At 40.8% G+C, this 27729-nt stretch overlaps 1 protein-coding gene across 3 annotated transcripts in view; it reads left to right on the top strand.

Annotated features, from left to right (window-relative positions):
• Positions 1–385: 385 nt before the first annotated feature.
• The window catches only part of LOC308192509 (uncharacterized protein), a 128212-nt gene continuing 100868 nt past the window's right edge, over positions 386–27729 (top strand). For all 3 annotated transcript variants that reach the window (XR_013948862.1, XM_080586144.1, XM_080586145.1), the window contains exons 1-2: positions 386–4991; positions 21824–21879. Coding sequence is in view for 2 of the 3 variants with exons in the window: in XM_080586144.1 (XP_080442270.1) it covers positions 4962–4991; positions 21824–21879 (86 nt within the window). In the remaining variant the exon portion in view is untranslated. The remainder of the gene's footprint in view (positions 4992–21823; positions 21880–27729) is intronic.

The following is a 27729-nucleotide window of genomic DNA, read 5'->3' as shown; positions in this document are numbered from 1 at the left end:
AACTGCATTCACGGAGAGAAGTTGTGATTCAGTATACCTATTATATTTTGAGAAGCAGCATGGGAAAGTAACTTCTGTCAATGCCTCCAATTTGTGTAAAACAAAACAGGTTACCTGCATGACAAAGTGTACTTGTGCTTAACTAAAGTATCTTAGATTCCTAAATTAGGACTTTGAGTTTCTGGAAGGTTCAAGGAAGAGGGAGTTTCACATCAGTTTAAGAGCCAATGTTTTTCTCTTCACAAGGAGGAAACCTTCAGTTAGGTCTGTAATATTAGGCAGTGTGGGCTTATTCGCCTCTGCCCATTTCTGGTGCCAGCTCCACAGATTCAGTTCTCCATGCTTTTTCAGAGGATTTTGAGTAGGTTTTCAAGAAACTGTTTAGCAAAGTGATCTTGATATTATCTCAGCTGGTTTGCAGTAGTGTTTTTCCTCACCTACCTGCCCGATCAGAATATGAGGCAGTGGGTTGGAGGGCAGCCTCCCAGCTCCTTCAGCACAGACATTTTCTTCCATCCGTAGCAGCATGCTGCCAGAGAGCTTGCTTCCCAAGGACAATGTTAACTTTTCATTTCTGTCTCATTTTAATCTCATGTGAATTTGAAAGAGAGCAAGAGAAAGCCTTGATTGAAGGTTAGCATTACTATTTAGGACAGACTGAAACCATTTCAAAGACAGCCAAAACTTACAGATGAAAATTTACAAATAATGTAGAGGCTGCAGGGATAAGCAAGGGAAGGAGATCATCTTGCTCTACATATGCCTATGTGACACAGTACTGTGTTAGAAAGAGGTGAACTAACTTGCTGAGTGTTGAGGTTAACTTTGCTTAACTCTGACAAACGTGACACTGGGTCTTTAGCTTCATGTTCTCCATAGGTAAAAGGAGCAGGTGACAGAACCAGCTCAACAAAGCAGTATTTCTCCCAACCCAAAACTGCATGAATTGGAAATAAATACATAAAAAAGCAGAAACTGTAGAAAAAGACTGCAGATAGCAGTGTGTCCATGGAAATATTAGCACAAATTTGCTCTTCTCTGTGCTTGAACATTGATCATCAAAGCCGCTTTCTTTAATCGGTAATGGTGATGTTGATGAGGTGATGGTCACCTTTTTTAATGTCTTCCCTTCTTTAATGAGATAAACTCTTATTGCTGTTGCAAGTTTTGAAAGGTGTCAGTAACAGCAACATTAAGAATGATGGAAGCTAGCACCATTGTATGGTTTTAGTAATGTGGGGAGCAGATGTAAATTTCAATTTCCTAGAAATTATTTTAGGCACCTTTGTTATTATTTATTATTATTTTTATTATTATTATTATTTATTTTTATTATTATTTATTTTTATTGTTGTTATAAAAAACAGTGGAACTGTTAGAATCAAATGAGATAAAAACAGAGCTATGGGTGCCATGGTTTGGTCTGGATTACAGAAGGAAGTTAAAGAATGCGGCTTCAACTCCAGGGTCTAACAATCTGTGAAAGAACAAGATGTGAAAGATATGCACAAACAACACATGTGACAAATTCCTCTGAGAAAGTTATTACTCTCTCTTTTCCATTTCATTTGGAATGAAAAGAGAGTCAAACAGCCTATTCTGTTGTGTTCACATTTGCTAACTGTTTACACTTTCTGGTTAATTACTTTCTATAGTTTAATGGAAAGAAAACCTCAAATACCTTGTCTTAAATGCTTACATTTGCCATACCAAAGAACTCACAAAGTTCATGCTCAATTGTACCTTTCAGTGCAAATAAGATCTGTTGGAGATTTGAAGGAATAAGAGCAAACACCTAAATAGCCTCTAAAATGCTGCTCATGTTGAGACAATGTCAGATAGGAAATGAAAGTTTAGCAGTTCAAATAGGGAATATTTCTTCAGCTTCTGGGGCAAAACAAAGTTGCTCAGGGACTGTGGCATTTTGCCAGAGCAGGGAGCCTCCAGGAACTGAGACAGAACAGTACTGGTGACCCTTCGCTGCCTTAGACCAGCTGTTGGAGAGAAGGGAAGCACTGGTGTGTGCACTGCTACGTGAAAGAAAAGAAACCAGAGTACATGGATATTGTCACATCAGCATTAGTCTGGGAATGTGTATCTTGGTGGGAATGTAATGTTTTAAGGGTTGGTTTTTTTTTTTCCCCATTTATTTTTTAAAGAGGTACATCTACAATGATACATTTTTTTTTCCTAAAATACTACCTATATTTGTGCAGTAGTATACTGCACAGTATATATAAAACACTGTGCCATTCTTATGTGGTCACAAACAGAAGGACTATTGCAGTGGATGGGATCTGTCCTTCAAACTTACTTAGGAAGCTTGAAGTTATGCTCTGGGGAGTTGGTTTCTCCCTGTGTACTCTAACTAATGGAGAACTCAGGCTAGGGAAGACTCACAAATGGCAGCTGCAGTGTTTTGGGGATCCTAACACTATCCAGCCAGGCATTGTGACTTCTCACTCCTCACTGGATCTGCTCTGGGAGCATTTCTGCTGTAACATAAAGAGATCCGAGCTGAGTGATAGGGACCAAGCACGTAGTAATTCAGCTGACTAATTATTAGATACCTGCTCTCTGTGCTGGCTGAGGTAGAGGAAAAGTATCTGGGATGACCCTGCCCATGCTACACACAGTCTGTGGGCTGCAGCAAGCCTACGAAGCAATGTGTTGGATTGCTGGGCAGCCCAGATTTGTCCTGGGATGTTTGGCCTGCTGCCTCCCTGGACATCACTCAATGTACTTTTGCCTCTGGATTGCTGGGCTGGCTGGCAAAAAAAAAAAAAAAAAATCAGATGTAGCTAAGAGGAAGCAGAAGTTTAGGTCATGCACACTGTGATATTGTAGATAGGTTCACAGGGCACGTGAGGATGGGGATATTTCAGTCAGAGAAGAAAAGGAAGAGCCAAATGTTCAGTGGAGGACACGTACTTATTTAAGTTGCACAGTGCTGACACACAGTGGAGGGCTCCATGGTACCCTTTTCAAAATTCACTCCAGTCCCTAGCAGGAAAAGAAAGCAGTATTTTGAGTACAGAGGAGGCACTCAGCAAGCCTAGAAGGAGCAGCAGCTGTTGAATCAGCTACAGAGAGGGCAAACCAGAAACACTGAAAGCTGAGCACAAACAGATGAGAATGGAGCAAAGAAGCAGCAGGAGACAAAACAAAAGGATGCAGCCCAATGGGCTGTCTTGTCTACAGCTCTCTCCTAATCCAGAGTGACCTGGGGTGAATGCTAGAATGGGAAGTTTTCGTAAAACTTTGTTAGCCCTGAATCAGTATCTGATTCCAATGCCAATTGCCTTAATTTTCACTTATGCATCTAAAATTTAATAGCTTTGTATGCTGCTATATAATTATATTGTAGGAGGGAAAGGGGCAAATCCACTACAAATAATTTTTAAGTGCTTCTTACCCTCATTGCCTGGATGAGAATTATAGAACATGGCCTTTCCTGAAACTCCTCTTTTCTCACCTACATGGGCATAATACTGCTAGCTTAAACACTTTTCCTCCTGTTTTGAAATAAATCACGTGGGTGGATACTCCTAATGTTCCTGTCCAAGTTGATAGTGCTATGTCCTACCCTGCAAGTCACAAGAATTTGCTGTATTCTTCAGAGATATGTATTTGCAATTAGTCATCCGTACAAGGGGACTGTTTAAGACAAGCCTTTCCCCCAAAGCAGTTAATTCTTCAAAATGAAAATAATCAGATAATGAGTTCATTTCCGATTTCACATTTAATGCCAAACATTTTTGGGTAAACAAGATATGCTGGCAGAGCTCTCCTCTCATTGTATGTTTTTTATTAACTGGGAAACAGACAGTTGATTCTTATCCTCTCTATCGGCTCAAATAAATTACACATATTTCAGAATGGGAGACTTGTGCAAACTGGCTGGCTGGTTTCAGTGTGGGAGCCCAGCAGCCAGGCTGTGTAAACTGCACTCAGGTCAGCTGCAGCAGGCCCTGTTAGCGAGAACCCAAAACCTCCAAAAACCCAGCTCAGGAATCTCTCACTCGATGGAAACTTTTACCACAGTAACTCATATTTCTCCAGTAAGAAAATAAAGTAGGGCAGCAGACAGCCCATCTCTGGCAACTTTATCAAATAAGACAAGCCCAATATCAGAGCTGCTGCATCATTTCTGTTGACAGCCCCTTGGTAGTGCGAAGGAGCACCTGAACAGCATGGGTGTTCCTGCACGGCTTCATGCTGTGCTTGAGCTGGCTTTGGCTTCAGCTGCTGGTGATGCACGGGGTAACAGGCTGCTGTTTTTTTGGGGAGGGGATTGTTTTAGAAGGCTTGTGTAGGGAGGTGAGACTATAACAAAGCATGGGATGAATAAGTGTTAAATACTGTCTTCCCTCCCTGGAGCTCATCTTTGGACTTGCTGTACTTTTACAGACCTGCCAAGGAGAACAGAATCTGGGGCCCCTGAAGCTTTCAAAATTGATACTTATTCTCAGGCAGGAGAAAATGAGAAGATTTACTTGGAAGTGGTATTTATGGCATACGTTATGTCAAAAGCATTTAAAGAAGCTTAAAAAAGATGTTCCAAATTTTAGTAAGACAAAAGTATTCAAAATCATTTCTAATTTTGAATATTGTAGATTAAAATTCAGGCTGGTGTCTCATCTCTCTTGTACAAAGAATATTTCTCCTATCTGTGGGCAGCAAAAGCTGAAATGTCATGAAGAGAGCAGTCATTCATAAACAAGGCAAAGCTGCCTTCCCTGTTGACGCTTTATATTAGCTTAGCACTTAGGCTGATGGTGCTAGCTCCTGTCCAAAATGAGAATGTAAAAACAATCTCTGTGCTAAAGAGCTCACAGTCTAAACATAAAACTAAGAGTCAAGAGATGGAGACAGACAAGAGGAGGGAGTACAAACGCAGCGATAATCCATCAGCGCGCAGCCTCAGTGCAGCGGTAATCACACTGCCATTAAGGTTTTAAATGGCTGTTGCAGGAAAGGAGCATTTCAAGGTAGGATTTGAAAGAGAGTAATGTGGTTGTTTTTATCGAGCTTAGCCCATTAAAAAATTAGTGAGAGGCAGTGTTAGGAAGTCATAATTTGACCTCAAAAGTCTCAGATTCAGATGCTGAATAAAAAAGATAAGTAGAGTTTATTAAGATCATTTTTTTCTGATGTACAAAATAATTTCCATGACAGTGGAGGGTGTAACAGAGCTACATAGGTGCAGCCAGAGAAAGGCTGGCTCTGCAAACTCTCCACAAGTCCTGGCTCTGGCAGTTTCACTGTTCAGCTCCTTCAGACCCACTGAAAAGAAGTTGCCTGGACTTTTGCAGGGGTACGGAAGAGAGGGAGTCTGCTGTCCACAAAATAAAGCCAATGAACACTGTGATTTCTGGGAAAAACAATATTTGCAGCATGGGCTCCAGACAGTAGAAGCTGGGGTATTAGTAACGTGTGACTGGAGACAGTCTCAGCAGTGCAGCTTTTGCTGTCAAAAGAATAAAGGAATGTCTTGAGAGAACTGCTCCTTTTCCAACCCTCTACTTAGAGGGGAAAAAGTGCAAATATTTTTCTTTCTGCTGTCATTCTGAGGATGAAGCCACCATTTGGATTTTCCTAACCCGGTGTTTAACTTTCAGATGACAGAAATACAACAGTTCACAAGAACACGGTCTCAGCCCTCACACATATGCTAGTTAACACTTTGATGGCTGAATTAAATGCTAAATAAATCTAAGCTGTTTAAATAAGAATTTGGCAAATTACAATAATCCCCTGTCACTCCCCCCCATCCCCCACCCAAAAAAAAACACAAAAAACACAAAGATATGCATCTCTGCTGTTTCTTTTTTAAAGCCCTTCTCAGATTGTTTTCTTTTCTTTTTCTGTAAAAGCCTGATTTGTAAAGTTATTGTCTGGAGGTTGTATTTGCATAACAGCAAATAGAGTCAACCTACATTGTCCAGTTGAGGAAAAAATAACCTTCAGAGAAAAGGAAGGCAATTTGCCCTGTTATGAGTCATCAGGAGTAGAAGGAAGGAGACATTCTTGAGGAAAAGGTTGCTGGCATAAGTCTACTGCAGGGGAAAAGCAGCACTATTCTGCAGCCGTGGTTTTACTAGGAGAACAGTTAATGGATTGGATGTGTCCTCTGCTTTTCTGTTCCCAGGGGGCTGGTTCCTGGTAGATTGATAGGGGCAGTTGTTTGTTGCAGTGCTTTAAAGTTGCTTCAGCCGTTTCAAGCCATGTGCCTGGTTATCTGTCTGGAGTTCCAGAAGTTTGAATTTAGTTAGATACCTACCTGTTTTCCATACAAGCACTGGTAGGCTCTGGGCCTGATATCTCCTTAATCAAAAGATTCCTTCTCTCTCCTCCTATGACATTTCTGGTTCACATTTGTTGTTTCAGAACTTTTTTTTTTTTTAATTGTGTTTGTCTCCAACTTCCAGCAACGTTCATACTATGTAGTTTTTCAGGGGAAAAAGCTGTGGTGAAGGGACATTCAGAAAAGCATCCAGCTTCTCTGCAGGTTCCTTGGAGGAGGAACTCCACTGCAAGAAAATAAAACTGTTATACCTGAGTGGAGTGGTAGGTTTCTTATGGGTCTTCATGCTTCACTATCAGGTGTGCTAGCCCCTTCCATCTGTGAAAGTATATTTGATCTGAGCACCCCATTTCATCAGTAACTGCGTGCAATAACCTTTCATTGACATCTACACCCTGGTTCCTCTGGAAAATGTGTAGTGAATCTGTAGATAATTTCTCAAATATGGAATTTCCCTAAGGAATACCCGATTTAGACCAGTCCCCTGACCGCTCTGAGGTCTGTCACAGAGCAAATGTCTCCGTGCCCAGACTCAACCAAGAGGGCTGCCGTCTCCCAGAGAAATGGATCACGACCAGCACTACAGCCTCCAACTGAAACGTGTAACGCTGGTTTGTCCTTCAAATGTGAAGCCAATAAGGATTCTCTACCACAGTTTTTGAACATATTTCCAAGTATGGCAGGGTGCAGTGGCAGGCACATAATAGGACTTTTGGCATGTATTATACTGTGCTCAACAACTCCACTCTCTGATCCAAACATGCCCACCAAAAATAACTTCAGTGAACAGCTTTTATTTTAATTATTCCAGTGTGGGACTCATGAAGTTTTGCCAACAATCTGGTTTGTAAAGCTTTTTGTGTCTAAGCACAGAAACCCATAGTGTGTAGTTAATTCCCCACTGGGATCTTCCTGATCCAGTCACAGGTCTATTCTGCAACCTCATCTTTCTTTACCTTATCACTTGCTCTTAACACTGTTCACCCCATTGACTCCTTGAAACCTCATGCCTTCTTGGCTTCTGTGACTGCTCTTTCCTGGCTTTACCCCCTAATTTTCTGTTTTCTCTTTCAGCTCCAATTTTAGTGGTTGTTGGTGGATATTTGGTGGTTCCCTAGTAGTTCTGATCTCTGCAGGGCTCTCAGTGAGCTCTGTGTGGGGGTTCTCTTTCCCCCTTTATGCTCTCTGTCCAACTTAGCAGGGGTATAGTAAATGAACAGCTACAGTTTTTGCCAATGACTTGCAAATCTGCCTTTTCCTATCTGATCTGTTTCCTTTTGTCATTGAACCTTTCTGGTTTCTTCCCTAATTGTCTCCCTCTTTCCATCTCCTTCCCTTCCTCCCCATGTCATAAATCTTAAAACAAACATAAGAAAAAAGACGTCCGTGTGGTTTGGTGGTATGAGCTGCTCCATTCTGCAGAACTGACTAGGGTTGTTCTTCTCTCTCCTCTACATTCAACTATTTATTTAACCCTTCCTTTATCCAACTCTACTTTGTTTTGTGGGGAAGCACATGCAATCTGGGACATGGCAATGGTGCATGCAGTATTTAAGAGGTTCCTATTACATTGTGAATAACCTCAGATAGCCAATAAATTGCCCCTTTAAAAAGATTAGATATGAAAGAAAAAAAGAAAAAAAAGAGTTGCTATGATGTTCAATTTAGATTAGGTTCATTTCCAGAACATGCCAAATGAAACAGCTTTGGAAGGAAAGAGTGGGAATGTTCCAGAGCAGGATAACCTATAGCCTGATAGTTTTTAGCGCAGGTGTGAATAATACAGATCCCTTCATGCCTAGAGGGAAGGGAGCCCAGAGCTTCTGCAGCAGGAGGGAGTGCCCCGGTTGTAGTCTTCTTGCGTAAAGCAGCCCAGCAGCAGCAGCACCCACTTCTCTCATTGTTTTGGTGGAGGACGGTAGAGATCTCTGACTTGAGATAGGCAATGAAATTCCAGAGAGGCTTAAGATAATTTCAATATCCTCAGCATTTCCTAATGGCTAATTTGGGCAGCTCCTGCTCAGCCCTCTGGGCTATCTGCATACTTCAGTGCTCAAGTTCTGGATCCCACCAGGCAGGCACACACCTAGGAGTCAGGAGCAGTAATTTTCAGTGCTGTGGGGCCTACATCCTGCTTGTGTCCAGACCAAAATATATATCTGTATTTCAGTAAATGCTTAGCTCTACCACGTCTTGGTCGCCTTGATAAGTACTACTAATATTAACAGTTTGGATGACATGATGTTTATTTTCAGCATTTGTGTAACTTTCACATGCCACCTGTTACAACATCCATAACACAGTGCTTAAATTTGTGAAGCAAAACTAGGGGAATGCCTTTGGAACAGATAAATTCACGTTAGTGAAGTTGGACTTGATGATCTTCAAAAGTCTCTTCTGACAGAACTGTTCTGTTCTGTTCTGTTCTGTTCTATTCTATTCTATTCTATTCTATTCTATTCTCTCACAGTGTTGCTAGTAAAATAAAAAATCCTATAAATTGATAGGGTATTCCCCTGCCACATATACCCTATGCCCCTTTCCCAAAAGGCTTATAAGATGTATTGTTTTGTGAGAATCCCTTCTCACTCAAGAATTTTCAGACTACTGCTTATTAGCATGCTCAACTTGAAATGCAATAGCCAACACTGGTGCTTTCATTTTGTCTCACCTTTGGTCTTTACCCTGATTCTGCTACCTCAGTTTCTGTGCACGTGCAGTGTGGAGTATAAAGTGGGGGATTTTCAAAGGTCTGGAGGTCTTTCATTCTCGAATTTCTTTTGAAATTCTACTTTAGCATTTCCACGAGGCACCCAAATATTCTTGGCAATTTACAGATGTTCAGATGTTCTGAGAATAATAAAGCTAAAAACAGAGAGAACAAAAGAATAAAATGATAGATATAGTTAGAAGATCAGTGATTCAGGTATTCAAAATTTTATCTTAAAGGCTTGGATGGAAGGACACTTTTAATTACTTTTATTGAGTTGCTGTGACAGTGTAATAAATGTTTCTAGAAGCCAGATTTGAATCAGTGGAGGGTTTCACATGAAACTGAATGCTTTTTAGAGAGAGTTGCAAACACTGGACTTTGTTATCTAGTATAAATACTGGAAACAAAATGGTTCACTGATCATCAGTCATTTTTCTCCCAAGTTACCGGTGCATTTGCCCATCTGTGATTAAAAATACAGATAACCAAGAAACTCCTGCATTATGGTAAGTGTAAAGAAAACAGAACCAGAAGCTGTGCTTTATAGTAAGCAGGGGGATGCTGCAATATTTGAGCAAGTATCAGCCAGCAGCTGTGAATTAATGAAAGAACTATTACTTTAAATTTTTTAAACTTTTAAAAAACAACAACCTTGGATCATGTCAATTTGGTGCCTACTCACTGGAAAGTCACCAAATCTCACTTGTTTTGCTTGGGCCTCACTCAAACATAACTGGCCTCAAGCTAGTAAGCAAGCCAGCAAATGTCCTGGCTTGTAAAGAAACCTGATCCAACTCTGTAAACTGAACCCAGCCTAAGAGCAGTGGTAAGGGGAACATATGGAAAATTAATGACAGATAATAGAATGGTGGGACAGCCTTAAACGAAAAAAAGATTGTTATTAAATTTATGCAACAATTCCAACTAATGATCTTTTGGCTGGAGGGTCTTTTGAGCTACGAAAGTTACAGAAAAGCTGAGTGTTGCTTTTGCCTTTGCCAGCCACAAAGCTCCAGAAATGGCTGCTGCACTGCTCTTACCCCCTCTGCAGCCTGAAATTCCCCCCATTGCCTGTTCTTAATTGATACCTGTGGCAAAATTACTTTCTAAACTGGTTCAGCTGCAGCAGCACTTTGGGAAGTACAGCAGGTCTGGTCCCACCTGTTTAAATAAATGGGAGCCTCAGGAAGAAGAGTGGATTGGAATTTGCTTGGGCTCAAACTAGGTATGACAGCAAAAGCCAGCCTGAGAGCTGCAAGCCTAGCCAAGCACTAGCAGGAGGAGGTAAGGGCGGTATGGGTGTTTTCTTTTTTCCTCTGTGGACCTCCAGGCATTTTGGAAAGATAAGTTGCTTCTGGTATGGTGTCACAAATAGGGAAACAGTCCTGTGGAGCTTGCAGTCACACACTCTGGGGGGAATGGGTTTCACAAGGAAAGAGAAAGAGGGAGGGGTCACTTTAAAAAAAGAGTGTGCATTGCTGGAATATTTATATCCTATGTTTAGCTGGCTGATGGCCAGGGGCACTCATCTAGCATAGACTTGGAACTCTGGTGCCATATAGTAGTTATTTTGTGCTAAGAGAAACGTGTTTTTTTTTTTATTTTTTAAATTCTATTTATTTTTTTTTCTCCACACTTTCATTATTGCAGACCAGCTAAAATGCTAATTTGCCTGCCTGGAGTCTAAAATGCCTTCTCTCTCTTCTTTCCCCCTTTTCTTCTCACAATGGATGAGCATCAAGCTGCCTTTACTTGCTGAGTAGCTCAGGTGCGTCTTCATTCCTTACCACCAGGCCTTTCTATCTTTAACAGACCGTGTGGTGCAGGGGTGCCCTGGGTGATTTTATGTGGTAAGCTGATCCCTCTCACCCTGAAGAGGGTTTCACGTACATCTAAGGAAGAACAGCAAGGGCTACACTGAGGTGAAGTGACAGGTGGTGGTCTCCATCTCATTGCTGCTATGTAATGGTCTATGGCTGTTGGATTATGGTCTTTGTCTCCTGGTGAGTAAATTAGCAGGAAGAACAGAGCTTATGCTTTTTCAGTTGTAGCCCCTCTACATGAGGAAACTTGTTCTCATTATCCAGTCTTAAGTCTCTCTGCTCCCTTCGCTTGAGGTCTTTCTTTTTGATGTCCTCTTGAATGAGGACAGCGTGACGTAATCTTTGCAAACCCATTCCTATTTCCCAGGAATTTACCATAATATTAGCTCATTGTTTATAGTATTCCCCATTCCTTGCTCACACTTCCAGTATGGAGTGTGACACACCCTGTTATCTGTTAAAAAGTGAAGTGTCAGCTGAAATGGAGTGGCAGCAAAAAAGTGTCATATACACGGCTGTGATAGACGAGCAGACCCTCACCCTGGTGAACAACATTATTACCAAATGGGTTTCTGGCTGCATCCATCCTGTTGCACACATGAAAATATTAAGCTTGATGTTGATTCTCCCACTGGGAGGCCCTTCAGGGCTAAAAAGTGTGACAACTCATCTGGTAGTTTGGATTTAAAAACAAATAAATATCTTGTACTATTCAGCATAACTTATTCTTCCTGAACCTGGTGGACTAAGCCACAAGGTTGGCACAGAGACTAGAATGCTGAGTCCACGGTGGTCCTTCCTAGAAGAGCCCTGGAAAGGAGCAGCCTCCCTCAGAACAGGTACTGAGGGGTCTCTGATGTCAGCCCTAACCTTTCTTGCCTCACTGCTCAACTGAAAGAACAAATGGATTTTCCAGCAAGTGTCTTCCCCCCCCCCCCCCCCCCCCCCCCCCCCCCCCCCGCTTTTTTTCTCCAGGTGACTGTCTTCATCTTTATTGCATCTTATTAAAGAAATGTACTGGGATCAGGATCCCAACAAAAAGGTGTTTTTTTTTTTTATATTATTTTTTTGATGGCTTATGTTAAATAGATCATCAGATTAGATCATCGTAAGGTTTCATGTTAACCTTAAAAATTGATATCCATGAAATAAAATGGCAAAAGCTGAGTTTTATATGAAAAATATTTAGAACATAAACACATACGTATTTTTTTAATATATATATATACATATAAATATGTGGTTTTATACATACAGAGTGGCAGCACTAATAGTAATAGTGCAGCAGCAGAAAACTTTAGCTGTGTTTAAGGGACAGTGGGGGAATGACTTAGCAGGGAGGTTTTTTTTCCTGAGAAATAACTTTTAAACTGCTTCACATGGCTCAGAGACTGGGAATCAGTATCAGTGGGGAAGGAAAGAAATAAGAAATGTTTAGAAATACCAATGTTTCCAAACATAAATATTTCCATTTCTGGTTTGATATATCTGTTTAAATCCTTTCAGGTTCCCGTGGAGGAATAAAACAGCCTAAAGGTAAAACTTGTGATGTAAAAGACTGTTTTCTGTGACCTTGGTGAACCTATGAACTGACCAAGAAAGGTGATGGCTCCAGAGGGCACAGTGCATGTTTTGCTTTTCTAATGTCTAGAAGATTCAATACATCTGAAATATAACAAAAAAAATTCCTGCAGGGCAGTGGAGATGTCCTACTGACAAGAGGGAGCTGTATTCTTTTCTCATCACCTCATAAACAGTGGGGTTCTGACTAAGGATGTTAGGTAATGCGTGCCATATACAGAACTCAAAGGGGGTATTACTTTCATTGTATAACCCTTTAAGATCTGAGGCAGTATTGTTTAACAAAGCATATTGTTTTTCCCTCTTGCTTTTACGGAGCTTTGATGCTGATTTTAAAACTTGACAGCTGTGTTTTGACTTGTCTTGCATCTCCCATACAGAGGAGGGGGGGCAAATGTAGATGTTCAGGGCAGCAGGCAAAACAAACTGCATTTAAAAAAAAAAAAAGGCAAGATTCTCCATGGCGAATTATGGGGCAGGTCCATAAAGCTGCACTGCTAGCCAAACTCCTAATGGGAGTGTTCTTACCCATTAATTGGGTGCTGGTCACTCATGCTAGGTGGGAGAGCTCTGTGCATCAGAAGGGGACTCGTTGCCAGCTAATACCACTGTAGAAAATACTCTAGAAAGGTGTTTGCTTGGGATTGTGATCCAGAAGACTTTAAGAGACCCACAGGATGCTTGACTTTCCTTGTAGCACTCTTCATTGTGACAATACTCAGGTACAAGTATTTTGTATGACAAAATAATTAGGATGGAAAAAAATAATGTGTTCCAGAACTTAAAAAAAAAAAAAAGTCAGTGTTATTCCTACTGCGGTCTACGAAATACGCTTCTTTTTTGTCATTACTTTCAAATCTCTAACATCACACTAAATTTAATTTGTACATAATATTAACCTCTTAAACTGTTTAAGTTCATCCCTTATGGCTTTTGAGAGATTAAAAGCTGTGGAACAAACATGAACTCTAAGTTTTTCAGATGGCCCATCCTTGAATAGTTATGAATACCATGTGGGTGTTCAATACCCGGAGCAAGACTAAAACTGAAGTTCTACTGATATCTGAGGAGAATCTCTTGAATAAACCAGCAGGACTGTACACTGGGAACTATGGGTTGGGGCCAAAATAGGAAAAGACAGGAAATCAAGGGATGTTCAAAACTCTAATAAAACAGAAGTAAGACAGAATCCTGTTCAGGGTCAAAATAATTTATTTTTTTTATATATATAAATTTTTCTTCCTCGCTATCCTCTCTAATGACAAAAGACCCAACAATATTCATTCTTCTCAACTGCCACAGGACACCGTGCCACCAGGGGCTCTTCACAAGATTCTGCCACACAATTCACTAGCTTTTTTTCTTTTTCTTTCCCATTGGAAGAATGACATTTCCCTGGTGTTTAAGTCATAGTCCTCTCAGGAGAGGTCTCCTGAGTTTCTACAAGATTATATCTATGGGAAGATGCTCTTCACATAGTGTTTCTGCATGTTCTTGTTTCTAAGCTGTAGTGAATTTTATGAGCGCAGGACCTTTATAGCAACTTTGGTGTAGGAACACCACCTCCTCAGACCATACGCATGTCTGTTCTGTAAATACACTTCCCTCACTCTGATATGGGATGTCCTCACCTTTGTTTTTTGTCACCACCTTTTCAGAATTTGTTTGTCTTTGGCAGCTGAGGGATTGGGCACAATGAGCAACCCTTGTGCATACTTCAAATTCATTTTGAAGTTAAACTGATTAAACTGATCAGTTTAGCAGAAAAGTCAAATCAATATGCTTTTAAGCCAATATAGTACTGTCTGTGAATGGTTGGTATCATCTATGTCCTCTATAAATGGAAATTAGTATTTTATAGGTCTTACTCGGGCACAGAACCTGCATTTATTCTAATAGAGCAAAATATAAAACAGAATTGTCACTTCTTAACTAAGATGTTACAGAAATATCCCCTTTGCTTAGCCTGCAAATTTGGGCTGTCTTAGAGATAGAAGATCTAAAAGTTCTCTATTTTGCAATAATTTAGATCTAGATCCAAATTTCATCGCTTGCAGTGGTTGTCAGTTCTAAACCACTGTGTCTGGTAGAAACTTCTGGAATGTGGAGTATTGTATTTAAAAACAAAGCAAAAGAATCCTTGATAGCCACTCCATCATTTAGCTAAACAAAATCCCATACACACACCATCCTGGAAGGGGGGATGATAATGATGGGAGAAATGGTGGGGGAGAAAAAAAAAGTGAAACTGCATACAGTGACAGGAATGAATCATTTTGAGGTTTGGAACAAAGGTGTAAATATATATATTTTTTTTAAACTGCCTTTATCCTATAAAGCTCTTTATAAGCTAGTAATATAATTCAGAGGGTTGGGTGCTTTAAATCCAAAGAAAACCATAATGAAAGACCAGGAAGCCACTTCTTCTTGGTTCCCCTTAAACTAAGGATCAAAGCAGAAAGGTATCTCATTTCCATATATAACTGAAGTATTTTATGAAGGAAATAAAAAAAATGATCTTAAGAAAAGTTCCTGTTAGGCTGTCTTGTATCAGAAGAATGAGTAAGAAGACTTTCTCTTTGCTGGAGGATGTACCCACATGGTATTGTACAGTAAACTTCTTCATCTGTCTCTTGTAATTTTTGGTTTGCAAAGACCAAGAAAGAGTGAGACAGGTTTTTTATTGCCCTGGGATCTTTTTTTTTTTTTTTCCTCTCATAAACCCTCCATATGCTTCTACATCCATGTCTTGTTTTCAATTTTAGTGAAGGTTTTATTTGGAGGCTCATAAAATTCTAATTTATTGCAGCTTCTTTTTATAAAATGGATTGGGGAGGAGGGAAGTATTGAGATAGCATGTGCAAGGCAGCCTCAAGGAATGCATTTGTGAATTTAAAGCATTGTTCAGTTTATCAACCCCTGCATCAGTTATTGGCATATACTTTTCCTCGTTCTTTAACCTATGATCATGTATTCTCATGGTATGTATAGAAAGTCTAAGTGACTTTACAAGCAAATTAATGTAAATATATTTTTGAGGGGGGTGGGGAGGTATGGAATTCAAGTGCTGGCTCTAAAAATCATAAATAGGTCATGCTGATAATGGGTATACTGAGAGATGGTGAAAAGAACCTGCCTTCCCAATGTGTCACATCTGACATTATTTGGTAATAACTTCTCATGCATTTTTGTGTATTACAGTCCTTGAATTCTATGTAAATTGGGAACATGAATCCTGATTTATTGAGCAGCTGCTGGTTTCACCAGCATAAGGTGCACATTTCTAGTACATGGAAAGCTATGGCCTTTCCTCTTGTAGGGCAGAAGTCAGAGCAGAAAGTTTTAAGACAGAAAATGGGCATACCAGTATCAACATCAGGAGAGGCCTGAAGAATATACAGGGGCCCAGTGAACTCCCAGACCTATGTGCTTCTTGCATGTACAGATTCTTGAATGCAGAGGGATGCCAAGGGACAGTCTAGCTAGGTGAGCCTGGTGGGGAAGAGAGCACTGAGCGTCCTTGAATGTACATGGGTTCATGTACTATTTGACGTGCATTTTCACATTTGCGCTTCATTTGGAAAGCAAAACTAGTCTAAAAACTCATATCCCTCTTTTTAAATAATCAACTATCCTTTTCAGACAGCAAACTGCCTGCATCCACAGCAGAGTGAGAGGAAATCAGGTGGAAGAGCCTCCCCTTGATACAGTGTGCTCCTATAGGAGCCAGTTCTTACCAGCCTGTCAGGGACTGCCTTCTGTCCGTGCATAATGTTTGCTGAATACCAGTAAGAAATGGTCTCCAGGACAGCAGTGACGGCAGGCTCTTTCCTTGGTTAGGAGCAGAGGCTTTGCCTCCAAGGGAGGAGGAATACCTCCAGGCTCACCTGCCTGCTCTGTTTTCAGAACTGGGCTGAGGACCAAACCATCAACAGACCTTGCTATAGAGCAAGAATTCTACAGAAGAAAACAAAATGTATTTCCTAGTTACTGCCAGCCTAGTTATTTTTCTTTGCCTTTCTCCAATTGACCAGCTTAAGTCAACACCTCATGCTTTAAATAGAGAAGAAGCCAGGCACTAATGTGATACCGTGGTTCAAAGTTACGATGAAGTTTCAAGTAGCCACTGACTTCAGTAGAACAAGCACATCTCTTTCAGCAAGAAACTGCATCACTTTTATATAACCACATGACATGCTGAAATCACCTGTAAAAATAACTCAGAGTGAATTGTATGTTGCACCAGCACAACCTATGTAGAAGGCCTCATCAGGCAGGTAACTTAAAATGTTGTACAAACTGACAAATATACTTTTGCATATGTTTTATGTTGATAGACATGTAAACATGTATGTATACACACATGCATATGTTCTTGGAATATGTTCTTTGTGAACGACTTCCTACTCTGGTACTGGACTTGGTATTGTATATGTTAAGATATGTCGGTAAAACAGCACTTGTGTTGTTTAAAAGTTCAGAGGAGAGACCCTCCTGGGAAAAGTTCATAGGGGTGGGTCAACCTGAGCATTGAAAGAGAAACCCAAGTCCTGCAGCATGTTTGAAAGCTACTCTTGCAGGGGCTGTAAGGAAATATGAGAGCTCTGCTGGAGAGAAACTCTTGGGCAATGGATTTTATTTTTCCCTCTAAATAAAATACAGAATAGGGTTTTAACTGTCTTTTCTCCATAGCAGATACTTAACCCTGCTCACTAATGTGAGGGGGAAAAAAGAAAATTCCAAGCAAAATTCCTACTTGGTGTAAAGATATGAGTGAAATGAACTGCGTAACGTGCACCCTTTTCTTTCCTTCCTGTTTTGTTTGGTGTCTTCTAGCTCTGCTTTTCGGACAGCTGAATGGGGGCTGGGAAAGTGTTTACAATATTTTCACATGATTGAGATGGCAGAGTTCTTGCACTCCGTGAAAGGCCTTCTGTTTTCAGATGGCACTGAAAGTTTACCGTCTTTCCAGACAAAAGGAAGAGAGCCCGTTGCCAGCGGATGAGTAATGGGCATGGCCTCCGCACAATACCTCCTATCCAGCCCTAAATCTACATGGTGTTCTTAGGCTTCCCGGCTTCTCCAAAGCAACCTTTGTCTCTTCTCTGGGAGACCAAAACTGCTCGTTGGGCGAGTGGGGAAGCAGCCAAGAGGGGAAGGCTCGGTGACAACAGTTGCTCAGTGCTCACTGCCCAGTATCTGCCTTCTTACTATGCTACCATAATAGTTGGAAACCCATCAACAACTGGGCATCTTCTATACAAATATGTTGCAGACCATCTGTATGGTTTTCAGTTCCAGAAGATTCCAGTAACTCACTAAGTTTTAATACTTTTTTTTTTCCTTGTTAATCTGATGGGCTGCCCTGAGATAAGTGATTAAAGCAAAAGCCTGCCATGATTACCTCGGAGCTAAAGCTGCACAGAAGTTGCCAATTTCTGTGGTTTTTTTTTTTTTTTCCAAGCAACTTGAAGCAGGCATTTTCCACTGTTAATAATTTTTAGATTCTCTCAAATCTTTTTTTTTCTTTTTTTTTTTTCTGGTCAGAAAAATGTTTGGTGAAATTGATTGTTAATGTATCCTTTCAAAATATCTGAACAGACAATTCTAAAGTTTTTTCCAGAGAATCTGTGCACTTGTTGGCGTTATAGAGACTAGTAGGTAATTGTTTTTCTTGTTTCTCTTAAAGTTTCCTAGAGCTTGGCTGACTGGAATTTATGTATATATGTAAATGTCTAATATGTGTGTCGTGTGTGTGACCGTCTCTCTGTCTACCTGTCTAAAAGAACTTGCATTTCGCTCTCATATAGCTTAAGCACACTGAGAAGGGCTTTCTAAAATTAACTAAGCAGTCATTAACTACACTAAATTTTGATTATTTGCTCAGCTAATAATTGTCAGTTAGCTTTTTTTTTTTTATGCTGATTTGATAGTGCACAGACACCGATTTATTGTAGTCAGGAAAACAGAAGCAAAGACATAAGAGATGCTGGATTTCTTAGGGGTTGGTTGTAGCTGGTAGCAGCAATTTACTGATTAACCTGCAGTAACCTGTAGTGCTGACAGTCCTGGGTATACAAGCAGTGCATTAAGGTTATTAGCCAAAGTATTTTCTAAATTACCTGAGTAGAGCTTTCAAGGTAACTAATTCTATTCTTTGGACTTTTTTTTTTTTTAAAGAGTTAGCTGTTTAAAACAGCATTAAAATAACCTGGCTTCATTTCCTCAGCTGAAAGAGCAAGTCAGCTGAAACTTGGACTTTTTGCTGAAAGGGGGAAAAAAAAAGAGGTAGTTTTTCTTTTAAAGCGCATGACCATACACATTCCGCTTTGGTGCCTTTAAAGGCAACTTCCCTGTTTCAAATGCCCTCGAGCACAGAAATACCAACACCTCTTAATTGTTTAATATATTACAGCTTAAAACATTTACAGAAGTGCTCTCCAAGTATTTCATTGTTCCAGGTGCTTGGTCCCGCACCTCCTAAAATAATAGGCTATTTCCCCTTGCTTTTCATGTGCTTGGTGCCACAGCATGACACAGGCTGTGCAGCAAGGGAAGGGGAAGGGAAGGAAGCAAGTGGGACTGCCTGACATAGGGGCTTGCACTTGCAGCACACACAGACTTCTCTGTCTGGCGTCACATGGCTTGAGGAAGGGGAAAATAACATGGCTTGGACTTGGACTGTAAAATCTTTGAGGAGAAAAATGTCACATTGTTAAGCATTTGAATGTCACCCTTCACAAAGTGCCCTATCAGTGTGTCCTCTGAGCAGCATCCCAAAATGAAGAACAATTCTAGTGCCAAGCAGTGCAGAACACACACCAGCACATGATGCAGGCATCTTGCAGCCATCTTGATGCCATGCTATGAGCTGCATTCAGTGTTGAATGGAGGTGGCGTGAAGCTGAGCTCACATGCAACCGTACTTCAGATGGGAAAATCATTCTGAAAAACCCTAACACCTTAATTTGATTTAGTGGAGGCGAAGTGTGTTAAAACAATTGGCCTGGCCTGTGCTTAACTAATTTATTTTACAGTTTGTCTAGCCAAACCGAATGAACTCTTTTTCTCTGCTTGAGAAATCAGTCCCTTAATACAGAACGCTTAGGAACCCCCTGTGCTTCATTGAGGCTCTGCCATTCCATAGCAGGATCCAAGCTGCTCTGTCAAACTTAGTTGTCCCCCTGCTAAGGATCCCAGCTGACACCTGGGGGTTTCAAGCCCTTCACCTGATCAGCCTCTGTAAGGGAGCTGTGGCTAGGAGCTCCCAGTCAGGAGCTGGAAGCAGGGCGGCTGTGGCTGGCCCCAGGGAGCAGGCGGTGCAGAGTTAAACACTTTGGAGGGAGCCGAGGACTGAATGGTGCAGTGAGCGGGGTTTCAGTCCCGCACTTCCCAGCTAAATTGCCTGCCACCCCTTTGGCCCCAAGTCTCCCGTGTGACAGGGCAGTGATCTGGCTGCTGAGCCACTAGACTAATATTGTTCTTTTAATCTCACAAAAATGTGTATAAAAGAATTTGATTCACATGAGAAATTAAGTATAAGATCTGTCCTCATAAAGACATTATACCATGAATGCTCTCTTTCTGCTGGCTGCAAGAATAGGTGGCTCAGGGGTGAAAGGGTAGCATTTACATTTAAATACACCTATTGGAATCATACAAACAGAAGGCTAAAACTACTGCACCCTCTCTGAATGCTTTTAGGCTTTGCTGCTTTTTTTACACTGCAGCATCTTTTTTTTTTTTCTTTTTTTAATAATCAAAAATGGGAAACAAGACCCTTAAAATCCCATAAAATAAAATAAAGAAGGTCTTTGTGTCAGCAGGATAAATGGATGAGCCTTTTCAAACTAATTATTTTACTTTTCATGCTGCTCAAGAGGTGAAATCCAGGTATGAACAGCAGCCTTCTCTGCTGTTACACTAACTGGTAGTGCTAGCTGGGTGTGATGCTGTTTACATTTCCCAGAGAAAGTGAACAGCAATTTTTTTTTTTTTTTTTTTGTGCCTGCCAAACCCAGATTTACCCCCTGATAAAACAGAAAGCTCCTTAACACCTGGAGAAAACAGAAACTGAAACACTGTGGAAAGAGCACTAGTGCCAGGATGGCCTGGCAGCCCTGGTGAAAGCTCAGCAAAACTCTTGAAATGCACCCACTTAACCTGGGCCAGGGCTTTTTCCCTTTCCTCTCTGGTATATTCCTCCCCTCTGTTCAGTGACAGAGGTGTACGGACTAGAGCTGCAAAAATTCAGGGGTTACCATTTCTCTTTGGGACAGTTGGTTGCTGAATATATATACCTAAGCAGTGTATTTTCCTTGACATTTTCTCACATTTTTGATGGCTCTTTTATCACGCCTTTCCAGCCAAACTACGGCCAAAACCAAACAAGATGAATAAATGCCTTAAAATTACAATGTAGCTGGAAATCAGAAATCGGGAGCTGTGTTCTGACTGGTTTTGCACGCACTCCCACATTATCACATAACATATAGCTAAAAATGCTAATCACTAAATACGTTCCAGATGCCTCTGAACAGTGAATAACTTAAAATCCAGATCTGGATGTGGCAGCTTCTTAACCTCTAGTTTACATTTTTTTCCTTTGGATATGTATGTAAAACTGCTCTTTTACTATATAACATTGTATTGTAATCTAAAGTATTTTTATAAATTTAGTGAAATGATAGCGCCTGTAGAATCTGTTCCAAATGGAGTGATTGATCAGATTTTCAAAGTGCATGTGAAGAAAAACTGAAGGATTCCTTATCTCTATGTTCAGTAGCCATTTATGGGTCTTTTTTTTAAAAGCATATCTAATTGTATTTTGTATTTTTGTACAGTGTGACCTTTGCAACACAGTGTGGCTGTATAAAGGGAAAGCATGTCCCTTAGTCTTCCTAGTGTGTCTTTCTAACTTTTATATTATTGCTGTTTTCATATTTTTGGACATAATTTAAATACACATCACTCATCCATTTTCCAAGCTGAGGAATGTTCTGTGACCTAAACTCTCCATGTAAAGAAGTTGTCTACATATCACATAGTCTCTGTTACACCCTTACACCAGCTTTCCTCCTTCTGCTATGCCCTTTCAGAGGTGAGGGGATCAGAGGTGTACATGGTATTCACCATGAATGTATAAAACGGCATTTGCAAATGAACAAAACTGCTTTGTTCTCTCTTCCCTTCCGTAGGACTCCTGACATCCTGTCTGCTTCTGACCACAGCTGAGCATTAACATGACATTTTCATGGAGTTTAAAGGTTCTTTGTAAGAAGTTATTTTTCTGACCCACGGACACGTAGGGCTGCATTACCTGAATTCAGAGTATTTTATGTCTTCTGTGGAGAACTTTAGACAACCTAAATTTCATACCTATGTGTTTTAATCCTACAGTGCAATGAAGGTGCCTCAGTACTCCTGAAGGAAAATTCCCTTCCAGCTAGCCAACAGTGAGTATTAAGCACCTCATCCCACCCTGAATTCAGGTAAAAATTATCTTCTGAGGAATAAAACACCAATTAAAGCCCACATTTAAAACATGGAGGGTATGGTAGATGTTCTGAGGTTCTGGTCCCTGGCCCTTGTTTCCTGTTTTCAATAACAGCATAACGTAAAAGGTCACGTTATTCCTGAGAGCAAGGACCAGAATCCTACAGCTATCTCCTGCCACTATCTGATAGGTAAGTTGTCTCTCTTGTTTCCTTGGGGGACACTTAAATGTTTCTGGGGAAATGTTGTGGGAACTTCCAGGTCAAAGAGGGAAGCCTGCAGTTGCTTTTCGGTTCTCATATTGTTAGGCTGTGTGGACAGACGATGGTCTGAGTTGTTGTTTGAGGTTAGAACCAGACACTTCCACACCAACTTAGGCAGTATTACTGGATATGGGCCAAGAAGTTTATGCTAAAATTTTAGTATCATTAAGTTATATCAAGCATAGCTCTACAACAATCAAATACTCATTTCCTAGCTTGAGGCTCTCATTTCACACTCTGAATGAATAAAATATAGCCCGACCAAACAGAGGCTGTGAGAGGAGTGCAAGCTCTACTTAGAGGTTAACAACCTGATTTCTCTCTCATGCCAGTTTTATGGTCACTTAGCCCCATTGACTTTGGTGGAATGAGTCCTGATTTACAACATTGCTTCAGAGCAGGTTTAAAGCTGTGCTACACAATAGCAATGCTGGTGCCAGTTCTTCGGGAGCAAAGCCTATTTGCATTGTGCATGCCACAGTACTATCAGGTCTGAGACCCTAAAGAAAATGTTTATTCTTTTTTGATCTCTGGAGAACAGAGGTGCAAGAAATTATTTAGGGCTCTCATTTGTTACCTTACTTTTATGGTTTAATATCAGTTATGGTTTGTTTGTTTGTTTTTCAATAATCTGTCCTTTATCAAGGTAATCCCGTGCTTTCAAATCTAATATGTAGATTAGAGGTTTACAGAGTGTTGGTGTGTATTTTTGGTGGGAACACCCTCAACTTGAAATGCCATCTGATGTAAAAAGCAAGCAAACAAACAAACAAAAACCAACAACGAAACAGATTGTATTAGTTATTTAAGAAACTACTTGGAAATTAGTTTACCGCATGTCACCTCTTGCAAGTGTGATTTTAAGTCCACACACAGTAGGCTGCCATTTCTTCAGTTCCTGGTGTCTGATGTGATGTACCAGCACTGGAGGCCTTTGTGCTGCTTCCTACCTCACACTGGCATCCTATCTGCAGAGCAGATGGGGGAAACCATCTGAGCGAATACACCTGATCAAGAGATGAGGATCCATGTTCTTAGCTTGACTCATGTTGACACAAAACACTTTTATTGTGGGAAAGCTAAGCAAGCCAAACATGATAGACTTGCAGTCCACTTCACTGCTTGGTAGATACACCCACACCTACTGGAGACCCTCTTCAGGAACATCAGCCCATCTGCACTGAAGGTATGGAAAATCTGGGGGTGCGTGAACTTGTGCTTTTGGTGTCTCTCTGATGTAGCTCTTAAATTGCCAGAGCTTATCTTTCACAGTTCTTAGGATCTGGTCTGTCATTGGGCAGCTGTAGAAGGATCGTATCTGCTTTGTGAGCCAGCCCTTATCTTCTTCCCCAGTACAACGTACTTGGAGAAGAGGTCAACTAGCCCACTGCCTTCTCTTTCCCCATAACATGATTGGATGTCGGGCAAAAGCATCAGAAGCCCATTGCAGAGTTGAGAACAATTTGTTTCCTGAGAGATGTCATTGTTTCTCAGTTCCCAGCAGCAGATACTTTAAATTAATGATCCTTCTAGAACATGTAGGCCAGCTGATCGAAGACTCACGTTCACGTTGTGACCATTTGATATTGTGTTATGAGTGTTTCTAGTAGGGATAATGTGTTTTGCAACATCATATTAAGGATAATAATAAATAAAAACATACCCCCGTTACCTCCCAAAAAGAAAACTCCACCATGATTACTTATCTGATGGATCATGAAGGCTTCAAAGCCTTCATAGATGTCAGGGTTAATGCAAGACAGATTGCTAAAGGAACCAGGTGGCTGTGGTGCCACCTTTTTATTGCTCTTTCTCTTTTCCCCCAAAATTCTGACTTTAAAATGTTTCTTATGAGCTTGGCTGTTGGGAGAGAGCTTCATAGTTGTGGTCTGTTAGCTCAACATTTGCTGTGCTGCCCGAATGTGAAAGCAAGCATGGAGGGTAGGTTCTCCATGACTTCTGTGGGATCTGGAGCAGATCCATGAGGAGTGCTACTGTTTTCAGCACTTCTTTTTCTCTGCCTAAGAGCAGGCACACTGAGATATGAATGTTGTTGCAGCTGCCATATACTACATGTAAGACACATGTTGATCATTATTGCTTTAAATGAGAAGGTCTTTGTTTAAAATGCTTGTTTTCTTCCATCTAGAACCTTCTGTTGTTTTTTTTTTCTTTTTTTTTTCTTTTCTATTCTACAATACTTAAGAGTTTGCATTTTTAATGTTGTTAACAGTATACCTGGAATTTACACATCACAGTTTGTATTTATAAAAAAGACTATCCATATATATATTTTTTCATTGTGCAGACAGCTTTATAGTAACAGAGAACTAGCTCCTAATTAGCTGAAACAAATTGGCTATTCATTCTTCAGTCATTTGTATTATTTTATGTTGTTGTTTAGTAATTCTAGGTCTGCTTCAGTCCCCTCCCAAATAAGAGAGAGTGTTTTTATTTAAAATATAATGAACCGTGTTGCATTTAGGAGAGCTGCAGGGCCAAAAGATGTTAATCCTGTCACCCTACTGAATACCATGCCACGATGCCAATGTTTGGACTCAGTATTGATTGCTGGCTTTGGTAAGACTGGAAAGGAAAGGAAGACCTGGACACACTGACTACATACAAACTATGAAATAAAATTGATCAGAGATTTTTCCTTGAAGCCAACTGGCATGGAAGAGCTTGCATTCACACAGCTAAACTTTTCTTACCCTCCAAATCACAGTGGCCACATCCAAAATACCTATTGGAGATGGTCCCTGACATAGGTTAATACCCAAACTGTGCTTTGGCATTGCCTGGAAGAGCACAAGCAACCTTGAGCCAAAACTATGCCAGGGACCAATTTAGTAGTATGGATGGTTTCGGACCCGTGCCTCATTGGTCCTGTTTAGTTTATTTAGTGTCAGAGTGAAACCTCGGTCCTACTGCCAGGAGCCAACAGAAAACCCCTATTGGCCTCTGTGACCAGAAGCCACTGAGAAGTATAATTATTAGTTTGCTTACCTCCCTCATATTTGGATTCTTTTTTTCCTCTCATTCTGTCTATTACCAAATGAGTATTGAAATAAACATTTTTTTAAATATCATAGATTAATGAAATTGGATTGTTGCCTGTTCAAATCTTGTTAGTTTTGAATGACCCACAGGGTTATCAAACAGGCTTAGGTTCTGGTAAAGCCAGCTTCAGCTCTCTTCTCTGATGGAAGAGCTCCTGCTGCTTCAAGCAAGTAACTTAGATCGTATATGACTATGCACCCCATTTGGATAAAGAGTTAAAAGCTGCAAGGTGTTGAGATACAAACATGCCAGGTGCTTAAGGTCACATAAGCACTTGAAACCGATGTGAGCATAAAACTTTGACTTCTGTGGCACTTTTTTTTTTTTAAAGTATCTTGGAATGGAATTTGTTTTAAAACCTGAAAAATGGACTTGAATGTGTTCACCCCTGTCTCAAGATGTTTTCAGAGTTGAAGGAAGCACTGGGGGTGGGTTTGGATAAGCCTGAAGTATTCTACAGGGATGGCTGTGCTAATTTGGAGAGAGGCTGCTCTGTTTCCAGAGCTAACTCTCTGCACCTGGTACCCCAGTTAACCCATGTAAAACTATCCTTCACAGTACTATGCTATACTTCTGCCTGCAGCAATATAAATAAGAATCAGGCAATTCATGCTATAATCTTTTTCTCTATTCTAAAGATAAATGGCACTGGAGAGCAAGTTGATTTAAAAAGCTCATCATACAAAATGATTATATTAAGCCATGCTGTATTACTGAGATTACAGAAAATGACCTGCATGTATTGAATTAAACCATGATTTTCCAATGATCTCAGCGGCAGCAGAATTGGGACATTTTAATCATTGCATTATCAGTTTGTGAGGTAGGTAACTACTATACCAAATTGCTGCTCAAAATGAAAAACAGTATTGTTTTATCCAGAAGGTTTCTGGTTTCCAGCACTAGCCTTTACTTTTCTTAGAGCTCAGACATATGATTGAATTACTAAAGCTGACAAGTACTGATTTCAACGACATTTAAGCTAACACATTTTTTGCCTTGGGTTTGCTACAGGCTAAGAGTGTGCTGTTAATTAATGCGGTCATTTGATGTGCAGCACCTTGCCGAACCATGAGAACTTGATTGTGGGCTTTTGCCCAACTTCCTTTTAAGTTAAAAAGCCTCTTTGTTTCTTAATTGACTTATTCATGGATCAGCCTCATAAAGGAGGCTATAGAGGCCAACATGCACATAGTCATACCTGGCCTGGGCTGTGTGAATCTTTTTTAAGGAAAACATTATGAAGAAAAGGATAAAACAGTTGCCCAGAATGATTTACATAGAAATTGATTATTTTTTTTTTCTTCTTCTGAGCTGGACTTTGAAAAGCACGAAGCACTTCAGCAAAGCAGAGGAGGAACATGGAGGAACATTTGATCTATCATCCTTTGGCTCCCTTTCCCTGCCATGTTGCACCGTATGTCCGAAGCACTCTCTCCCATGGTTGCTTGCACATGTCAGTGACTCTGCTCAGACCGAGTGAGACAATTACAGTTAAGGCTTGCAAGGCCATAATGTGTTTATTTGTGCAGTCTGATCTTGAGAGGAGCCGAGGAGGACTTGCATCTCCCTCCCACTGATAGCGGTGGTGTTGAAAGTGCTCAGTGCATTCCAGGGCAAAGCCTTGGAGGCTGCGGGTGAGAGAGCTGCAAACGCTGCTTTGGAAGTACATGCAGATTCCTTTGGTCTTCACTGGGGGCGAGCTGGGCCTACATTTTAAAACAACAACAACAAAGCCAACAATAGTTGTAGTGGCTCAGCTAACAACAAAAGGACTTCAGCCCAAGCACCTTCCAGCGTGGGTGTGCTCTGGAATTAGACAGAGGCCTGAAGCTTGACCCAGAGGCGGGTATCTCCCTGGTCTTTCCATGGGCAGGAGGGTGCTGGCTCTGCCCAGCCCTCAGAGTCCTGTGGTGTGTGAGGACGGAGCCCAGCAGCCCACGCTGGTGTTCCCTCCTCCCAGTGGAGGCTGCCACCGCAGGCTGGACACTTCTTCACACTGTACAGGGAGTGAATTCTGCTAGGCAGGCAGCACCCTGGCTTAAACTCATGCTCTTTCTGACCTCTCTAGCTATTTTAAAGCTGGATCCTTTTAGCTTATATTCTCTCTCTGAGAAGTATCTATATATATATTTTTTTTCCTCTCTACTTCCACAACTGAACCCACTTTGCCAAACTCCCTACTCCACCATCTATCCACCCCATATGTTTATATTTTCCTGCTGCTGAGGCACGTTGTGCTGACCTGCCTGGACAGAGCTCCTTTATCACAGAGATAAACATGATGTCCCCCTCACATAGAGTTTCTATCATGTGTGACCTTTCATCTTGAACTGCCATGAGTTTTTTTTTTTTTTTTTTTTTTAATGCTTCACTGTGCTGCTTGCAGCGGCCAGGAAAGAAAATCTTTTGTTTCTAGATAGAATGCTGCTAAAGGACATGATACGGTCTTGTTTTTAATCCAGCTAATTAAAATCTGCATGT

The sequence above is a fragment of the Anser brachyrhynchus genome (genome assembly GCF_964034855.1).
Source record: "Anser brachyrhynchus genome assembly, chromosome: 3".
NCBI classification, from domain to species: domain Eukaryota; kingdom Metazoa; phylum Chordata; class Aves; order Anseriformes; family Anatidae; genus Anser; species Anser brachyrhynchus.
The sequence above is the reverse complement of the archived record's forward strand: the minus strand, read 5'-3'. Positions and strand labels throughout refer to the sequence as shown.